This window comes from Cavia porcellus, unplaced genomic scaffold (genome assembly GCF_034190915.1).
Source record: "Cavia porcellus strain 051 isolate PalLab524CR breed Dunkin Hartley unplaced genomic scaffold, mCavPor4.1 scaffold_32, whole genome shotgun sequence".
NCBI classification, from domain to species: domain Eukaryota; kingdom Metazoa; phylum Chordata; class Mammalia; order Rodentia; family Caviidae; genus Cavia; species Cavia porcellus.
Window position 1 is genome coordinate 38346860 of NW_026947515.1, and position 19135 is coordinate 38365994.

Below are 19135 nucleotides of genomic sequence, written 5' to 3' on the forward strand. Positions count from 1 at the left end.
ACCGCTGTTTTCAGTAGAAGAATCCACTCCTTTCATGAGTGTATCTCAAGACAGCTCTGGAACCACTATCCACAGTGTGCTCAAAGCTGCGTAAATATACAATTTTGGAAGTTGAGGGAATAAGGACCTTTTCTTGGGCTACTTCACAGTATTTCTCATGTGGACAGCTTCTCGAAGTTGGTAGCAAGGGGGAGGCTCCCAGCACATGGCACAACGACCTGTGACCAGCCTCCTTCCAAAAAGAAAATGAGCTCCCTAGAGGAGGATTTTCAGGCTTAAGTACAAAGGTGACCCAAAAGGCCATGTCTGTAATCCCAGAACTCAGGAGGCCGAGGCAAGAGGATTGCTACGATTTCAAAGCCAGCCTGAGCTACAAAATGAATTTAAGGTCATTTGGACTACATAGTGAAACCCTGCCTCAAAAAACAACAAAATAAACAAAAATAGCAACAAAGCAATCATAAAGGCTCACCCTCTCACTCCCAGGTGACCTGAACACCTGTCTTACGGTGGCCTCCCATCTTTATGGGCCAAGCCCAAAGAATCTCTTTCATGCTGGGAAGTTTGGCCACCACCATAGCAAACGCATAGAGAAGGAATTCTAAGCCAATGAGGACTTACACGGTCCCCGGGGACCCGCCATGGGCGTGTCCACATGCTCAGCAAGACACCAGGATCTACCTTCATGTAGCATACTGTCAAGAGAGCCCAGCCATCACCCCGAGTGCCTGTAAAATGCCATTTTCCCTAGTAGGCCTCACGTTGGCTGCATTACTGAATCAAGAATCAACGGTCACTGAAGGACACCAAGAAATTAATTTGGTCTAATCAAAAGTCCAATATGGAGCTCCAGCTTCTGCCACAAATGTCCCATTAATACGTAAGATTTCTTAGTAGCTGCAGACGTCTGAAAACTCTTAACTGTGTGCCCAAGTAAAAAAGTGAAGAAACAAATTGAAAAAGCTAATATGAACCAGGAACAGCCTTTAGAAAGCAAGCAGTTGATTAACTACATGATTATTAAACACTCATTTAATCAGTTGAACTTGATCCTGAGCAAAATTTAAAAAATTTTTTTTGAAACAGGGTTTCCTTGTGTAGTTCAAGCTGATCCTGAACTCATTATGTAGCCTGGGCTAGCTTTGAACTCACCACAATCCTCCTGCCTCAGCCTCCTGAGTGCCAGGCCGTGTAATACTATACCCATCCAAAATTCAAGTGTTTCCCTGTATTTATTTATTGACTTACTTGAAAGAGGGGCTGCTATAAAGTTCAGGCTGGCCTCGAACCCACCCCAGAGCCCAGACTGGCATTGAACTCATGGTGATCCTCCTGCCTCAACCCCTTGAGCGCTGGGATTGCTGGTATGTACCATCACACCCAGCTCAAGCAAGTATTTTTCAAGAATCTATAACGGCAGTAGCATCATACTAAACACCATGGGGATGCAAAGTTAAACAAGGCATACTTTCCCTGTGAGATGCTCTAGTATAGAAGAAAACATGTCTCCCTAACAAATGATTTGAACACCAGAAGATGGAGGAATTAAACGTCAAAGTGGGGTTACAACTGTCAAAGAAACACAGCCACGGTTAACCTGTGTGGCAGGCCAGCCCTGGCTCTGTTGGGACAAGTGAGGGAAGAAGAGATGACTAGAAAGAAACCAGAGGGATGATGTGAGGACCAAAAAGACAGGATGAGCGCTGGGAGAAATTGTTGTGTTCAGGGCAGGCCGTGTGGATCTGAGGAGGCAGACGACACAAAGCCTCCAGATTACTGACGGTTGGAAAACCCGCATGGAAGCATTTCTTAGTTCCTCTAGGGCCTCATTTTTTTTGAGTTAAACCCTGCCAGTAGAAGCCATATCAACCCAAGTTAATTTTAAAGTTTCAGAAGTGGAGGACTTTCAATATATGCAAAACTGAGAGAGGTCAGTGTTCTCGTCACCCAGCGTCAGTGATCCCCGGCCAAATTCCTTTCAATACTTCTCCCAAACTGTTCTGAAGCAAATCCCACACAGTATATTCTTTTCCCCCTTGTGCCGGGGATTTAACCTTGCACATGCTAAGCTCATTTTCTGTCATTGAACTATATCCCCAATCTGGACACTGTGTCCTTTCATCTATAAAAGAAAAAAATGTATTTTTTATAGAACCACAATAGTATCATTGCACATTTAAAAATTAAAAACAGTGTACTAATATCTAGTACTCATTCAACTTCCTAGTGGTCTCATAAATTACTTCTAATAGTTTTATGAACAATTTAATTATTTGAGGAAGGATCTGAAGAAAGTTCACACACTGAAATTTTGGTGGATTCTCTTTTAGTTTTTTTGTACTGGAAATCGAACTCAGGACCTTGTACTTAACAAGCAGGTGCTGTGCCACCGAGCTACATCTCTAGCCCTGGTAGGTCTTTAAAGTCTCTTCATCATCATGTACTCCCTCTCTTTCTTATCATTTTCTTCCCTTGCAATTTTTTTTTTAGACAAGATCTCTCTATATGATTCAGTTCAGACTGGCCATAAACGCACTATGTAGCCCAGGCTGGCCTCGAACCCAAAGCGATCCTCCTGCCTCAGCCTCTCCAGTGCTGAGATTACAGGCGTGCACCACCGTGCCCAGCTGCTATCATTTGTTGGCAAAAGCAGGTTATGGGTTTTATGATGTTTCCGTTCCTCTGTTATGATTTAGCATAGCCTCTATTCTCTGCATGTTCTGTAAATTGACTATTACATCCCAAGATTGATCAGATTCAAGTTTCAGCTCTTTGGAAATAGTTGTCTTTTTTAATCTGCAAAACGGTCTCTCCTTACTGAGTCTTCATTGTTACTACTTTATAGATAAGGAAGCTGAGGTCACAGCTCATGGTTGCACCTCTAGTTTAAGTGGGGAAGGGAGGGGTGGAGAGAAGTGATTGACAGGTGCAGGAGTACACTGGATAGGAAGAATAATTTCTACAGTGTAGTAGGACAAATGAGGTTGGCAAGAATTAATAGAGTTTAATTGAGTATTTCTTTTTCTTTTCTTTTCTTTTCTTTTTTTTTTCTTTTTTTTTTTTTTTTTTGTCTTTTTGAGATGGGGTCTCGCCGTGCAGTTCAGGCTGGCCTTGAGCTCACTTTGTAGCCCAGGCTGATCTCGAGCTCGCAATGATCCTCCCACCTCAGCCTCCCGAGTGCTGGAATTAGGCATGAGCCACCACGCCCGGCTTAATTGAGTATTTCAGAGTAGCAAAGAGAGAGAATTAGGCATGTCTTCAAGAAGAAGCGAAGATGTGTGTTTGAGGCTGAGGGTGTGGCTTGATGATAGAGTAAGGGACAGGGCATGGTGGTGCGCTGTGCACCCCCAACACTCTGCGTGGCCGCAGCAGAAGGATCACAGACTGCAGGCCTACCTGAGCCACTTAAGGAGGACAAAAGATAGAATAAGGTAAAATTTAAAAATGGACTGAGGCTGTAGTTCAGTGCAAATGTCCTGTGTTCAATCTCCAGTACCATCACCACCACCACCAAAACACACACACACATACACACAAATGCTTGTGTGCTTAGCACCTGCAGTGCCTGTGGTCTGAGCCTCAAACCACACATGCCTGGCTACCATCTTCTCTTCCTCCCTCCCTGGCCCTTTCCCGACCCTTCCTACAACTGCCTGACCTTGGGCAGGGGACGCTGCCTCTCTCAGCTTCCTCCTCGGAAAGCTAACAGTGATGCTGGCACAGGTGAATAGGACGGCTCCACAGATTACATAAGACAGTGTCCCCAAGTGTGTGGCCTAGCATTATGCTCCTCAACTATATCCACTCTTTAAAAAAAACAAAACCTTAAAATTCCATGTTTATTTATAAAGGGCAATGGTGTTTCTTATGGTGAGCTTATCGGTAGGATTTCTGGTAAGGAGCTTGGGCACCAGGGCACCAGCAACGGGTTGTCAGCTACCAGCAGGCTCTGATCTCTTTCTTGGAAGCGTCATGCACACATTTCTGGTAATAGCCCCCAGGGCTTTGGAGATAGACAGTGGAGAGCGTAAATCTGGGCCACAGGACCACCACCCTACACACGACAGGGATGTCAGCACCAGCAAACGGCCCCCTGCCCAGAAGCAGAACGGGCTCCAGTAACTTGTCCTGCAGCGTGTGCGGCTCGATCATCTCAGGGGATGCCGGTTCGCCTTGATGAGGCCACTGCCTCGTTTGCAGTATGCCACAGCTGTGGCCATCCTCTTGTGACTTGCATGGATGGCAGCGGGCCCTTAGACGGCATGGTTACTAGCGTGGACAAGACATCTTCACTGGACAGCACCGCAACCAGAAAAGAGCTATCTAGCTATTCTTAAAGTGACCAACCTTGAAGATACATGGTTAAACTGATAGACATGTCAATTACCTGATCTGATCATTCCAGATTGTGTGTGTGTGTGTGTATTCTACCCTTTAAATATGAATAATTACTCTGTGCCAATTAAAAAATATATTAAAAATTTTTTTTCAAGAATGACTGGAATTTTCAAAACAGCTTCCAGGGAGTGCTGAAGGATGATGTCTATTTTCAGCCACATCTCGGAGAGCTTCTTGATTTTCTCTAATACTTGGTATGTAGAACTGACATGAAGAAAAGCCACCCAGTGCTGACGCCTTAGAAATGAGGTGATACAGCCCGATGAGATCAGCTGAACTACCTAGTGAGACCCTGGCCAAAAAAAAAAGGACACACCTGTAATCCTAGCACTTGGGAGGCTGAGGCAGGAGGATCGCCATGAGTTCAAGGCCAGTTTGAGTTACATAAGCAAGTTCAAGGCCAGGCTGGACTACATAGCAAGACATTGTCTCATAAAGAGAGAGACAGAGACAGAGACAGAGACAGAGACAGAGACAGAGACAGAGACAGAGACAGAGACAGAGAGAGGACAGTAACACAACATCACATAACAACAATCAAGTTGGTGCTTCTGCACCCACCGAGGACTGTTCATATCCCATCCAGGCCTTGGAACAGTGGAAACTCTGAGGCCAACAACCCTATTTTCACATCTAATCATTGGCCATTTAGCAGACTTCAGGTTTTCTGAGCTGTTTGCCTGTCCCTCGCCCTGCAGGCCACTAACACTAACAGAATGATGACGAGCCGCGTCCTCCGCTTCCCCTTGCATTTGGTCCTTGCCTCCTTCCTTTTGCCACTGACATCCTGCTCTCCTTTTGGGCCCCCTAAAGACTGCAGAGGGTCTCCCCATCCAGCCATCCATGCCCACAGCCAGTCCTCCTGTCTCACATCCACCCATCTGACCATGCACCCTGGCATCTTGCTACCCAGCAGCACTGGTTGAGCATCTATTAAGCCAGTGGCTGAGGACTCAAGCTGGTCCTGCCGGAGAGGAGCTGATGGCTCATGACTGCACTGTCTGTTCTGTAGCTGCCATCCACAGGCAGCTGGTGAGTGCTTAGAATGTGGCTGGTCTAGGGGCTGGGGGTTTAGCTCAGCGGCATAAGCGCCTGCCTTGAAAGTAGGCAGTCGTGAGTTTGATCCCCGGTACCGGTAAAATGGAAAAAAAAAAAAAAAAAAAAAAAGAATGTGGCTAGTCTAAACCCACGTGTGCCATAAACCAAATTTTAAGGACTTACCGTGAAGAATACAAGATATCCTATTGATGAGCGTAATTGATTACACATTGAAATATAATAGTCTCTAAATTTTGGTTATATATAATTAAAATGAATATAAACAATGTTTTTCCCTTTTAAAACGTGGCTTCTGGAAATTTTTAAATTATATATGTGACTTGCATCGGTGGCTCATATCCGATTTCTAACAGAGAGCGCTGTACTAGGGTATGGGGAAAGATCATTCTCAGTCTGGAGGCCGTAACAAGGGCGTTTGCATTATAACGTGTCACACATTGTACTAGGCACTATAAATAGCGCCTGTGCTCTGTGGTACACATTTTAACATCCTCACACCTTGGCTTGGGCTTTAAATATCTCACATAATCTTGTAAGAGCAATCACCACAATCTGACCATGATTTTCCAGTCTCTTAGTCCAAGAGCACCCTATCTTAGCTGGACTTCGCTGCCATAGACTGTTAGCTAGGCTCCTTCCTACCTGCCCTCATCCACTCTCCACCTTACGGCCCAATGATCTCTCTAAAACACAAATCTGGTTGCGTTACTCCCAGAATTAAAACGCCCCTTCAGTCTCTCATTGTCATCTGCCTAAAATCTAAATTCCACTTTAGCAATAGGAATCATTTGGCCTAACCTGCATAGCCCCTCTGTTCCATCTCTTACCACACTGCTACCTTCAGAAGTTTTCTGTTCTCTTTGGTTAATGTCTTCTTTTCCAGATTGCATTTTCTTTTTTCTCTCCTTTCTTTCCTTTTTCTTCTGTCTCTGACTCTCATTGTGGTTTGGTTTGGTTTGGGTTGACTTGACACAGGGTCTGCTATGTAGTTTAGGCTGACCTTGAACTCACCAGATAGCTCAGCCTGGCCTCAACTTAAGAGTTATCCTCCTGCCTCAGCAGATCATTTCAGAATCCCTAAACCCCTTAGGTTTCCAGATCAAAAACCCCTGCTCTATTAAAATTACCTGCCTATCTTTGAGGCCAGCCTAGGCTAATAGTGCGTTCAAGGCCCGTGACACACAACTGGGGTCCCTATCTCGAGGAGCATGTAATATAGCAGGGAAAACTACAGACAGGCAGATAACTTCTCTTTTCCTTTAGACAAGGTCTTACTGTGTAGTTCAGCTCCAATTTTTCTAAATCAAATTAAATCTGATTTTTAAACCACTCCTATATGGTTGACAACAAATATTAAATTAGTAATTTTCAGGAACTCTCCTCCTGGATTTTTAAGACCTGCAGAGTTCAAGAAGCCCAGTAAAATTCCGGAAGTCTCCTTCTTTCTTGGCTCCATTCGAGTCTCTGTTTTTATCAAAATTTAAAGGAATACTGTGAGGGTAGCATATTTGCTGAGCATAGTCCTGAGTTCAGTCCCCAGCACCACAGTGGGGCTCAAGAAAGAAAGAAAGGAAAAAGACCAGGCAAAGAACTCAAATAAGTCAGTCGGATCCATTTTAACCAAAGGATAGTAGGGAACAGGGCAGCTGAGACACTCTGAGGGGGCAGAAATGTTTTGTCTAGAAATGAACAGCAGCCTAAGGCACAAACAAATGCTTACTGAATGTCCCTATTTTCCAGATTTTTAAGGGGAACCAGAAATCTAGTTTTTAATGTGCGTGCTTTTAAATTCACAGAGCAGCCGTGTGGGTGGTGCACACATCTGTAATCTCAGCATTCCAGGGGCTGAGGCAGGAGGATCACCAGCCTTGGAGGCCAGCTTGGGCTACATAGTGAGTTCAAAGTCAGCCTGAACTCCCTGTTTAAAAAAAAATTCACACTGTAAATTCAGCGATTTTTTAAAGTAAATTTATCAAGTTTTGTAACCATCACCAACAGTTTTAGAACATTTTCTGCACTCTCATGAGGTCTTCTCTGAGTATTTCCTGTTAATTCCTGAGGTGACCCTCCTTCCTGACCCCAGTCATTACCCCGACAATGAGCAAGCTACTTTCTGTCTTTATGGCTTTGCCTTTTATGGGTATCTCCATAGATGGGGTGATTCAATATGTGGTCTCTTGTGTCTGGCTTCTTTCACTGAGGTCGGTGAATGTTTTCAAGGTTTATCCATGTCACTATTATTTGTTACTTTTTATCGCCATGTGATTTTCTGTTGTAAGGATCTATGACTTTTGTTTATGCATGAGTTTACTCATTAGTTTATTTATTTATTAGCTAAATAGTTTCAATCCTTTAAATGTGTTTAGTTTAAATTTTACTTTCTGGCTATTATGAATAAGTCAAAAGCATTTCTGTGCAAATTTTTGTATCCAGAGAAGTTAATCTCTTTTTTTTTTTTTTTTGTGGTCTTTTTTGAGAGATACCTAAGGGTAAAAATGTGTTATCATATGGTAAATTTATATTTGACTTTTTTTTTTTTTACCATAATCAAAAGCAAGTAATAATTAACTTTTAAAGAAACTATTTTCCAAAGTGGCTGCACACTTTATATTCCTCGAAGTTAATAACTGAGGATTCCTGTTTTTCTAGTTCCTCACTATCATTTGCAATTGTTTCCCTTCTGCTTACAGACATTCTTGAGGGTACCGAGTGGTTATCTTGTTGTGGTTCTGATTTGCATTTTCATAATGGCTAATAACGTTGGAGAGCTGTTTGTTAATTTTTAAACGTTGGGAATTGATCAATAAAAAATGCTGCATATCAGTTCGGTACAGCTGGAACAAAGCAAGTCCACAGGCTGGACCTGCCCTGAGGGTACAAATTTGGACTTCTAATCTAGACCCCGAAAAACAATAGTCTGTGAACTTTTGCTTTTGTGGGTCAAAACAGTCTAGACTGTCAGTAAAAATGACTAAAGAGAAAGAAGTTTTCACATTTTTGTAATAAGCTTGTACACTAGAGAAAGAACATTTTCAATTTATTTACTAAGACAATGGTTTTTTACTAAATCATGTTACATATTCATTGAATGAGTTCACTTGGTTTTGTTTTGCTGTCTTGTTTGTGGTACTGGGGATTAAACCGAGGGCCTTATACTGTGCTTGATCCCCAGCTCTTTTCTAATTGTTTTATTTCAGGGTAGGGTTTCCCTAAGTGACTAGGTTGGCCAGGCTATGCCTTACTGTAGCTTCATTTTAGAGTGAGGTTAAGGATTTGTCATTGTTGAACACCTAGGAAGAGGCAGAGATGGATTCAGTGCCACATATGTCAGATTCGGGGTTTTTTTTTTTGGTACCAGTAATCGAACTCATGACTCTGCATGCCAAGCAGGCACTTACACCACTGAGCTAAATCCCTCGCCCCCATAAATCAGTTCTAAATCATGAGTCTGGGATGCAGCTACAAGGGAGGGTTGGGTGATGGAGATTAGGGGGTTGGTTGGGAGACCTTTCAGGGAGCGGAAGGGAGCGAAGACGGGTTTCAAGACTGGTTTCCTGAGCAGATCAAGGGAACTATGGAGGACAGAATGTGGTAGATGGAATGAAAACAGAATTGAGACTAGCTTGGGAGCTCTGGTTTTGCACTTGGCATTTCCCCTCTCATCTCGGTTGAAGCATCTAGCGGGCTGTAGAACATGTGGAGTCAAAGTGCTGGAGAGAGGCCAGAGCTAGAGATACACTTGGGGACACTCTCTTGGTTAACTAGATTTTTCATCGAGACTAATGTCTTCCTGAGATTTAATTCTGGGGAACTTTCTGTCCTCCTCTTCTGATGGTCTACTGAGTTTGTTTTAAAATTACGAGGAAGTTTTAAATAATGGCAAACCACAGACCTGACCGCTTATGGAGTGTGTGTGTGTGTGTGTGTGTGTACGCTGTTAGAATGGAATATTGCATTCAGAAATAGCTTCACTGACAATTAACTCAGGCCTCAGGGTTGCTTTTAGGTTTTCTCTAAATACATTTAAAGATTTTGAAAAGGACTACATGCACATCTTTTGCACAGCTAACATGTATAGTTAACTGTAAGAAGGACAGAATTTTTCTTGGGGCCAAGTCACAAGACACCTGAGTAAGGGGACTTACCCAGGGGCAAGTGGAGGTGGGGACTGGCTGGACCAGGACAAAGGCCAATACAGGTCTTGATTCAGACGTTCCCAGGAAGGACTCTGCACTCAGCTTCTTGGAGTATTCTCAGCATGCCAGCAAAGCCTTATCACTTCCTGTCTTGCTTTGCTTTTTGGCTTTACTTACAACAGACTAGAAGCTTCGTGGGCACTTACATCATACAAATTGCACACATATCCAATATTAAACAACTACATCTTGTTACAAGTGTTTTTGGAAAACATTAACACTTAGTTTTTGAAAGGACAATTTATTTTGTTCTTGTGATTATTATACACATATAATTAAGAATGTAGTTGATTAGACGCTGTAAATATTTCATTATTTATTGATTTTGATTTTTCGGTTTCGTGCCCCTATTTTAGAACTTAATTTTTTTTTTATTCCAGGTCTCAGATTCTGTTTTCTGAGGCCTGTGGAGAACAGCTAAGAGCCCTGGGAATACGAGAGCCCCGCAGGAACCCGGAGAAAGCCCTGTGCGGCCCCTCTTACACAGGAAGCTCTCCTCCATGAATGAACGAACGAGGTGAATGAAGTGTTTTTCTCAAGGGTCCTCTCCAAAGCTAGCCAGCTTCTCATTCTTCTGGAATCTCAGCCATGCCGGAGGCTGGGCCGAGAGGCCCCTCCTCTAGCTAACACCAAAACTGCCGCAGCGAAGGAAGGTGTCCGGCGTCCGGCGCTCGGCCACTTAGGTAGCATCATTTGGAGGGATCCCGCCGCCAGTGCTGGCAGAAGCCACTGCGGCCGGACCCCGGCCGGACCCTGGCGCAGGGGCGGGGCTGCACCGCCCCTCCCCCACTGCAGGTGAGCCGCAGAGCCAGCCCCCCCCAGCCCTGGGGTGACGTCAGGCCTCTGGACCGCGTTCCAGCCCCGCCCCTGCAGGCAGCTCCCAGGGCCCGCGTCTTCGCACTGGAAGCCCGTCCCGCTGCAGCGCGAAGGGGCTGCGGCAATCCGAGGCGGCGGCCAGGCGTTTGAATAAGCTGCAGCCGCCGCCCGACGCTAGGTCGAAACGCTTCTAATCAGAACTGGGGCATTCTGTCGCGCAATACCTGCCCTTCGGCGCGTACAACCCTGACCAGCGGAGTACACCGGCCGCTGCAGGGTCCGTTGCCTCGCGGGATCGCGGGGCGCCCAGCTTGCCTCAGCTGTCCATCGCCACCTGAGCTAGCCAATCGTCTGCCTCTATCCCGGCCACACCTCCCGGAATCTCTGATGGGCGTGAAAGCTAGCCTATGAGATTGGGATCCTGGGGGACTGGGCCGGGCGCGGGAGCCAATGAGCAACATTCCAGGTGGGTGGAGGGACCCGGACTCGGGAAGGTAGCTTGGTCGGGTTGCTAACGTCTTCCCTTTGAGATGGGCGCGCAAACGGACCAGTGGGTCTGGGGGCGGCGGTGATGGGCGTAGAGCTGGCCCAATGAGGGTGGGAGTGGGTGGGGCCGCCGCGACCAGCAGTGCTAAAGCAGCCCGGCGGAGGCAGCGGTGGGTTTGGGACTGAGGCGGCGGATCCGTGGTCGCAGTCGGGGACGTGCGCGGGCGCCACCATCTTCGGCTGAAGGTGAGTGAGAGGTGCGGCTGCTGGGTTCGAGTGCGGCTGCCTGGGGCGCGGGGACAGTTCTTAAGGGGGGAGGGGACGGATCCCGGGCTTGGGGACCCGGCAGCTGTGGCACGCAGGAACAGAACCGAACCAGGAGCTGGGGAAGGGCGAGGGGGCTCCTGGCGGGAGGATTCGTGTGCTGCGGGGACCCTCGGCTCGTGCAGGCTGGGACCTGGGAGGGGCGGAGAAGAGACAGCGGCACCCGGAGGGTGGGGAAAGAGAGACCCCTGGAAGGGCCAAGGAATGAGAACCGGGAGAGTGAGACCCCTGCCGGGGATCAGGGCCGGGCTGTGCGGGAGGGCGAGCCCTGGGGAGTGAGGATGGAGATCTGGGGGTGCGGTCCTGGGGACCAGGTTTTGGGGTGTGGGATCCCTGGCAGCGTGGAGCTGGGGGGCTAGTGCCCTGGTGGGGCCTCGGAGTTCCCCTCGAGTCTGTGTCTACCTCCAGGAGAGGACGAGGTGCTGGGGCGTGATGCTGGTGGCGGGGGGCGCTGGACAGGAAGGGCCCCTGGGTGAGTTAGGCTGGGCCGGCCTCCCCAGGCACGGCAGAGGGCTCCGCCGAGGGCTCGGAAAGCGGGCGGCGGACCTATGGGGTGGAGGGACTGCAGGGCGGAGAGGCTCGGCGCGGCCCGGGGAGCGCGCGGCGGGCGAGTGGCTCCGGAGCCGGCCGCGGGGAGGGTCGCACTGCCGGCGCCGGCGAGGAGCGCGGGAGGGGCGGCATGCCGCGCGCCCGGTGAACCGCCCGGGCCGGGGGTGGACGCCCGGCAAGGCCTGGGCGGTTTGGGGGGGCGAGGCGGGAAATGTGGCGGGGGCGCGCTGCAGCCGGGCGGCCGGGGGGAGGGTCAGCCCTCGCGTCGGGATCTCTTTATTGTGTAAGTGATCGGGGCATGGCTCGCTGCAGACTCTTCCTTGCCTAGTGCTGTGGGAGTCACACCCAGATCCCGTAAAATGGAACTGGAATTGGGTCGGAGAGAAGTTGAAGCTGCGGAGTCCTGGCATTGGCCGGGGCTTTGTGGGCCTGTGGTGGGCGGCTGCGGCCCAGGGACCCGGGAGGCAGCCAGGCCTGCCTGGGACTGGAGCCTTAGGAAGGAGACTGGCCATTCGGCGGGGCTGACCTGGTCTGGGGAGGTTTGGGTAACGTGGCCTCTCTCTACAACCGTTATCTCTGTCTCTTAGGGCCTCTGCAGCTCCCTTCAAGATCACTGCGGTGGATGGAAGGGGGTGGGGTGGGGTAGGGTGGGGTAGGGGAAGGCAGGCGGGGTAGATCCAGACTGAAGATTGAACAAAGGCTGCTGTTTTCGCGAATAATGTAATAATAAATGTAATACTTTGGCTATGCTGAGATTTCGTTGTGTGTATTTGTGTTTTTTGGTTTTGGGTTTTTTTTAACATCAAAACTGAAGATTCTTTGAGTCTGGTTTAATTATTCTTGATGGTATCTCACTCTGGAAAACTTTATAATCTATTCACTGTTGTATCCCTTGATCAGGCTGCCTCTATTAATTATTCTTGTAGCCCCATGCTTTTGGTGTTTAAATATGCCCTGTCTGTCTCGGGTTCTGGAAAAGTGGCCATTTTATGCATCTCCCCACTTCTGCATCTTAAATTAAGTTCTTCCTCTCCTTATCTGGAACAAGCATATGGTGTCATTGTGCGATATAGCACAAGCTTTTGCAGCAAAGGGATGTGACCTGTGAGAGCTCCGCTGTTGATTTGGGCTCCTTAGGGAAAGCATTACAATGAAGGGACTGGACGGGAGGTGAGATGGAGGAAAATTTGAAGGGCAAATTGTAGGGTGGAAAGCTGTATGCTTCTGTGGTGCACATACACTGTGTTAAAACGTGAAGAATTAAAATTCCTGGGGTTTGGGTCCAAGTTTTAGAAATACTTAGCACAGTGTAAAAATACGAATTGGGAGATGGTGCAGGTCATAAATAGCATCTTTTGCATTTGTTTTGTGATCATTTGTTTCAGCAGAGTTTTGATAAAATAACTGACAGCCCTGTAATGTAGGTGACCTCAACTGTAGCTATCATTAAATAAATTGGAACAATTCAGTTTTTGTTCATCTGTTTTAGAATGTGCTATCCTAGATCATTTCTTTACTGTTTTCTATGTAAGCTATTCATAAAATTGCCTTTTTTCCCCCTGTCCAGTGCTGGGTGCTAGTGGGTGCTAGGAGGCAGTTGAGGTTTCAGGGTGGTACTTAATTGGGAGTGTAAAATGACCTGGGGATAAGATAATAGAGCCCCACACATAGGTGTCTAACACTAGTCATGATGGTGGGAACTTTGCTTAGTAGAGGGCTCATGCATTCACAGGTAAATGCTTTAATTATAATTAAGACAACTATTTTGAAGGACACCAAGACAAATCTGCAGATTATCTTCATACCTTTTACAAAAGGGTTTCTGTTTATTTCTTTTCTCCCTAAGTGCAAGCATTTTTTTTCTTTAAAATACAGAGGCTTTGCCAGATTGTGCTAAGGTAATCATAAGGTAAGCTTAAACCATAATTGATAGGGTTTTTATTTCTAGAGAGGCAGTGTATAGTACACTACATGTCCATCAAAATTTCTTCTCTCCTGCCTGCCTTCCTTGTAGCCTGCCCTCTGGACCTGCCCTCTGGTGCAGTCCAGCTCTGCTACTTGCTGGCTGTGTGACTTTGGATAGGTTTTTGGCTTTCTCTGCACTCCAGGTTGTTCATCTATAAAATGAGGATATTAATTGTACCCACCTTGTGCTATTGTGAGGATGGTTATTGTGTAAACTACCTAGTGCCTGGATGTGATTATAGGTATATAACCATGATATTTGGTATTTTAAAAATTCTAGTTCTGTCCTTTTAGCAACACAAAACATTTGGGAGTGGTACACTAAATACCAGGATTCCCCAGATCAGATACCAAATGTACAATGGAGTGGAAAAACAACGTATTTGGCAGTCACAAGTGAGGAGTTAAACTGAACAAAAACATCTTCACTGGCTTCCTGAACTCTCCCACACTGTGAGCGCCTACTACCTTCTAAGTGAGCGCTCTGGTGCAGTGCAGGGGAAGGCAAGAAGGCCGCCCAAAGAACAGGACAGAATGTGAGGAGAAAGAGAGGATTAAATTGCCAGAGTGACCTGAAAAGAACTTCAGAAAGGGTGACATTTGGGTCAGGAGTGGAAGGAATGGTAGGTTTTTGGCTGTGAAGAAGTTGAAGCCCACTATAAGTGGAGGGACCATTTATGTGAGGTTGATCAGTAGGCATGGATCCACTGTTTGTGCAGAGACTCTGCTAAGTGCTCAGGATGCAGTAAAGGACAGGTGACCATCTGTACAGTGTTTCCTTGTAGAAAAACCTGAAACAGAGTAATTTGTGATCCTGCTACCCAGCAGAGACCCAATGAATAGTTACTCATTTAAAAAACCCAACTTGTGTATATAACTTTCTTGCACAAAATCAAGAGCATGTTACAGTCATATTTTTATAATCTTTTTAGGTTTTTTTTCTTACAAGCATTTTTGCATCTAGGAAATGTACTGCTCAATTTCAAATATTCAGATTTTTAAAAATAATTTTTATATTGTTTGTTTTCAAGACTCAGTCTAGAAAGGACCTATTGTTTTAACTTTAGCCACCTACTAAATTTAAGAATGTAATTGCATACTTAAGTTAAATAAATTTGTATATACCTACCCGCAGCAACATAGAATATATAGTTTATATTTTATTACTATAATAGTAGGATACTTTCCTTTAGTAGATTTTGTCCTTCTAAAAGGTGCTATATGTATCCTAAAATTTGTCCTCAAATTCACCTACACCGATTCCAAGATCCCCATTTTTCTAGTATGCAGTGTTTTTAAGTTGGAAAGATTGGTTGTTAGTCTCTAGAATGTTTTAGTTTTTTGAGGCAAGATCTCTTTGTAGTTTAGGCCAGCCTCGAACTCCCTGAAATCCTCTTGCCTCTGCCTCTGGAGTGCTGGGATTAGAGGCCTGCATTATAACTCCCACCTTTGTGATTAGTCTTAAAAGCCTTGGCTTTAGAGGTGGTATGCTTTTGAAACTTATGAGCAAACCCAGGCCCACAGATATTTTCTGTATTTTTCTCACATACAGATGCCTAAGAAGGAAATGTAAATTTGCTTATTTTAAATTATTTATTTATTTTTTAGTGTAGCTCTAAAATGTCTTAGCAGTTTTACTTGTAGAAGTCTAATATGAATTACAACTTTGTGATTTGGGGGGAGATTTGGTTTGTTTTTTGATTTTTTTTTTTTAAATCCAAATTAATCTTTAAAACATGAGCACATTCTATGAATCATGTAGTGAGTTATTCTAGAAGATTACCCTTCAGTCTTTAGCTGCCCCCTCCAAGCTGGTAGTAATGGTGGCAGGCCATGGCAGCTAGAGACCCGTGGGGCGGTGCTTGTCCACTGTGGCCCATGGATGACAGCAGGAGCACCGTCTGGGTACTTGCTAGGCTTGGAGATTCTTGGGCTTTACCTAATGAATCAGACCCGCTTGGCCTGTCTGTGGCCAGCATTCTGTGTGTTACTGTGCTTTTCTGGTGCTTCTCATGTGTGCCAGAATTTGAGACCAGATACTCTAGGAATGTATTACATTGTAACAAATGATTTCTAAAGAATCACAGGGATTTGAATCTACTTAATGAGCATCTTCATCCACTATCAGTGATTAGTCTTGTGGGACAGTCCCTTGAATCTAAAGAAAGTTATCAATGTTCTCCTAAGGTAGAACACATTTGCACATATTAGAGTTCAACATGTTTATCCCGTTTCATGGAGCTTGAAGTTCATCTATGGACTGAAGGTTCAAACCCAAAGTAAGTTTGGATCACTTACTGTGTCCCTTGCAGCTTACAAGGGATGTCTGGTATTGATCCTCTTGCCTGCAAAGAATCCCCAACATTCTTGGCAGTTGAGTGGGAGCTGGGGGAGAAGTTGAGAGGATCTGACACAAGACTGTAAGAATGGAGTAGTCAGTTAGCTTCTTGTGTTGATTTGGATAAAATCATGGAAACTGTGTGTGGCATTTGTAGTAACTTGGAATTTGGAGTAACAGCAAAAAAGGGTTTGGGATAGTAGTGTATTCTAGAAAGGCACTATCCAGATGGGAATAATAAATCACATCGGCAAGGCGAATGAACATGTACACTCCTTTCCTCTGATCCAGAAGGCCAGTCACATTAATAAAGGAGAGGTAACTTAGGTGCTTTCATCGGTAGGTCCCTAGGTGCCAAAAGTCAGTGAGGGCTAAGCAAACCAAACAGGTCTCCAGCTACAGGTCACAGAATCTGTCTTTTCTCAGTGTGGCTGAAGTTGCTTCTATATTGATCAGACCATGTGTGGATTATTAGTTTCAGGCCACATCCTAGCAGTGGAAGGTACAGACACCCTGGAGTCTGAGAGATCAGAGTGGCAGAAGGACTCTTTTTTTTCTTTTTTTTTTTTTTGTCTTTTTCCTTTTTATCGGTACCGGGGATCGAACTCACGACTGCCTGCTTACAAGGCAGGCACTTAACGGAAGGACTCTTGAGGAAGGATGGAATGCCGACTCGGAAACAGGACTAGGAGCAGAGACCTGGGTACCCAGCTCCATGTAGCCAGTAAGGCTGTCGTGTGACCCCAAGTTAACTTTGTCCTCTATGGCCATAGAGAAGCCGTGGGGGTCTGATCTGGGGTCTCTGTAAGGAAGAGACACTTGTTCACCTGATTCTTTACTCTCTGGCAGTCATCCTGTGTTCTTGTAGCTGTATCCTTGTGGTCATACTAGTTCCATGGACATTTTATTAAAGGTCTTTGTTTTCTTTTACTTCCTTCTCTTCTTAATTCTCTGTTTAATTTGCGGTGAAGGTGAAAGGGGAAATGGGGAGAAAATAAGGTCATCCTGGAACTTTGCTTTTTGCCTCTGTCTGCTTCTCAGCATTCAGTAGCCAAGGGCAAGTCCTGAGTGGTCGTCCGACAACCAGAGTCATAATTAGTGGTCACCCCTGAAATTTACCTTGGAAATGTTGTAGTATGGCCATGACCAGGATTACCCCAACTCCTTCACTCCGAGTTTACTCCTCATATTTACTAAGCATTTTGTTTTGTTCCTTAGAAAAGTAAAACTTGTTCATTATTTGATGTTTGGCAAACATCTGACTTTATTCTTCTTTTCCCTTAGAGGCAGTTGCTCTTGGATCCTTCTGTTTACAATGGCCCAGAGAACTGGACTGGAGGATCCGGAGAGGTATCTCTTTGTGGACAGGGCTGTCATCTACAACCCTGCCACTCAAGCTGATTGGACAGCCAAAAAGCTAGTGTGGATTCCATCGGAGCGCCATGGTTTCGAGGCCGCGAGTATCAAAGAAGAGCGAGGGGATGAAGTGGTGGTGGAGCTGGCGGAGAATGGCAAGAAGGCAATGGTCAACAAAGATGACATTCAGAAGATGAACCCCCCTAAGTTTTCCAAGGTGGAGGACATGGCGGAATTGACGTGCTTGAATGAAGCCTCTGTCTTACATAACCTGAAGGACCGCTACTATTCAGGACTCATCTACGTAAGTATTTTACCAGATAACTCGTAGACATGAGTGATGGCCAATTAATCTAAATTGTGTGTCTTGGCATAATCAAGTGAGAATGTGGGATGCCCCCCAATCTCTTCAACACTATTTCTGATAGGTTGTCTCTTGCTTTCATAAATTTTATTTTCCTTTTAAATCTGAACATGGTCGGTGTGAATAATCCAGTCTACAATTGTGCATGGTAAAATGGTATCTGAATACTTTTGTCGTGGTGCTCTGGAGCACAGTAAGGTGAGAGCATTGGCAGAGAGACCAGGGATGTATACAGTGGCAAGCTTCACGGTGGGAGGAGGATCCGGAACGACAACATGGCAGAAACTCAAGTGCCTGTCCAGGACCGCTAAGTGGGGCGGCTGCATGCAGGCTGAGGGCTTGCAGTAAGAGCAAGGATATCTGTATGTAGACAGGAAAATAGAAGAGAGGTTTCTAAGAGGAAATAGTTCAGGGTGAGAGTGAATCTGTGGTTGTCCTGTGGTCAGCAGCTGTAGTCACTGACCAAGTCCTTGATCGGATAGAAGTTACTGAGATAAGGGATAAGGGCTAAGGTAGGGAAGTGGCAGTGATCTGAAGAAGGTGGCATGGATTGGCTTTAAACAGGATAAAGAGGGCTAGGGAGAAAAGTTGACCAGAGGAGTGGTCAAAATTGGAAAAAGATACTTGAATTTTGTGCATGGACTGTGTCACTGAGGTCCATGAATAATTCAACATGTCGACCAAAACTAATAATCCTGTAGGAATCAGTGTATTTAAGGAACACTTGCCTAACACGTGCTGTGTTCTAGGTGCGGGGATAGTGTGGGAACAAAGTGGGCCGGGGCCCTAGCTAGCCTGGGTGCCCTAGCGTCCTGATGTGGCTCATGAGGAGATGAGATGGGAGAGGAGGAGGACGGCTTCCCACAGAGGTCAGGGAGGGTCTTGGATAAGGCTGCGTTCAGGCTTAGAGTCTGCCCGACGGAAGGAGGAGGCAGCCCGGGGAAGAGCTGAGAAATTAGTGGTTTGCTTGTGAGCTGCTGGCGTTGCTGCCGTGGTCTGTAAGGAGATGGTCTGCCTTACGCTGTTCCTCTGGAGTAGGACAGAGTGACAGGGGAACAGGCAGCAAGGCTGGGAAAGCAGTCTGAGGAGAGTGGCACCATCTTGGAAAAGGGGAGAAGCCGAAGACAGAAACCCTGGAGAGCAGCGTGGGGAACCTTGCTGTCTGGCTCTGGGCCTGGCCGTGTGAATGTGCTCCAGGCCCGAGGGCAGGGGAGCCTGGGCGTGCGCTGCCGCGCAGATGGACGGTAACTTGCTGGTGGTCTTTGGAGTCGGTCCAGGTGGCAG

At 46.1% G+C, this 19135-nt stretch overlaps 1 protein-coding gene across 10 annotated transcripts in view; it reads left to right on the plus strand.

Moving 5' to 3' along the window:
• The first annotated feature begins 10918 nt into the window (after positions 1-10918).
• The window catches only part of Myh10 (myosin heavy chain 10), a 120996-nt gene continuing 112779 nt past the window's right edge, over positions 10919-19135 (plus strand). For 9 of the 10 annotated variants that reach the window (XM_063241903.1, XM_063241908.1, XM_063241905.1 and 6 more), the window contains exons 1-2: positions 10919-10935; positions 17416-17791. In XM_063241903.1, coding sequence (XP_063097973.1) covers positions 17447-17791 — 345 coding nt within the window. In that variant the 5' untranslated portion in view covers positions 10919-10935; positions 17416-17446. Of the gene's footprint in view, positions 10936-11047; positions 11202-17415; positions 17792-19135 lie in introns of those variants that run through there. The other variant, XM_063241911.1, reaches the window with a different exon arrangement.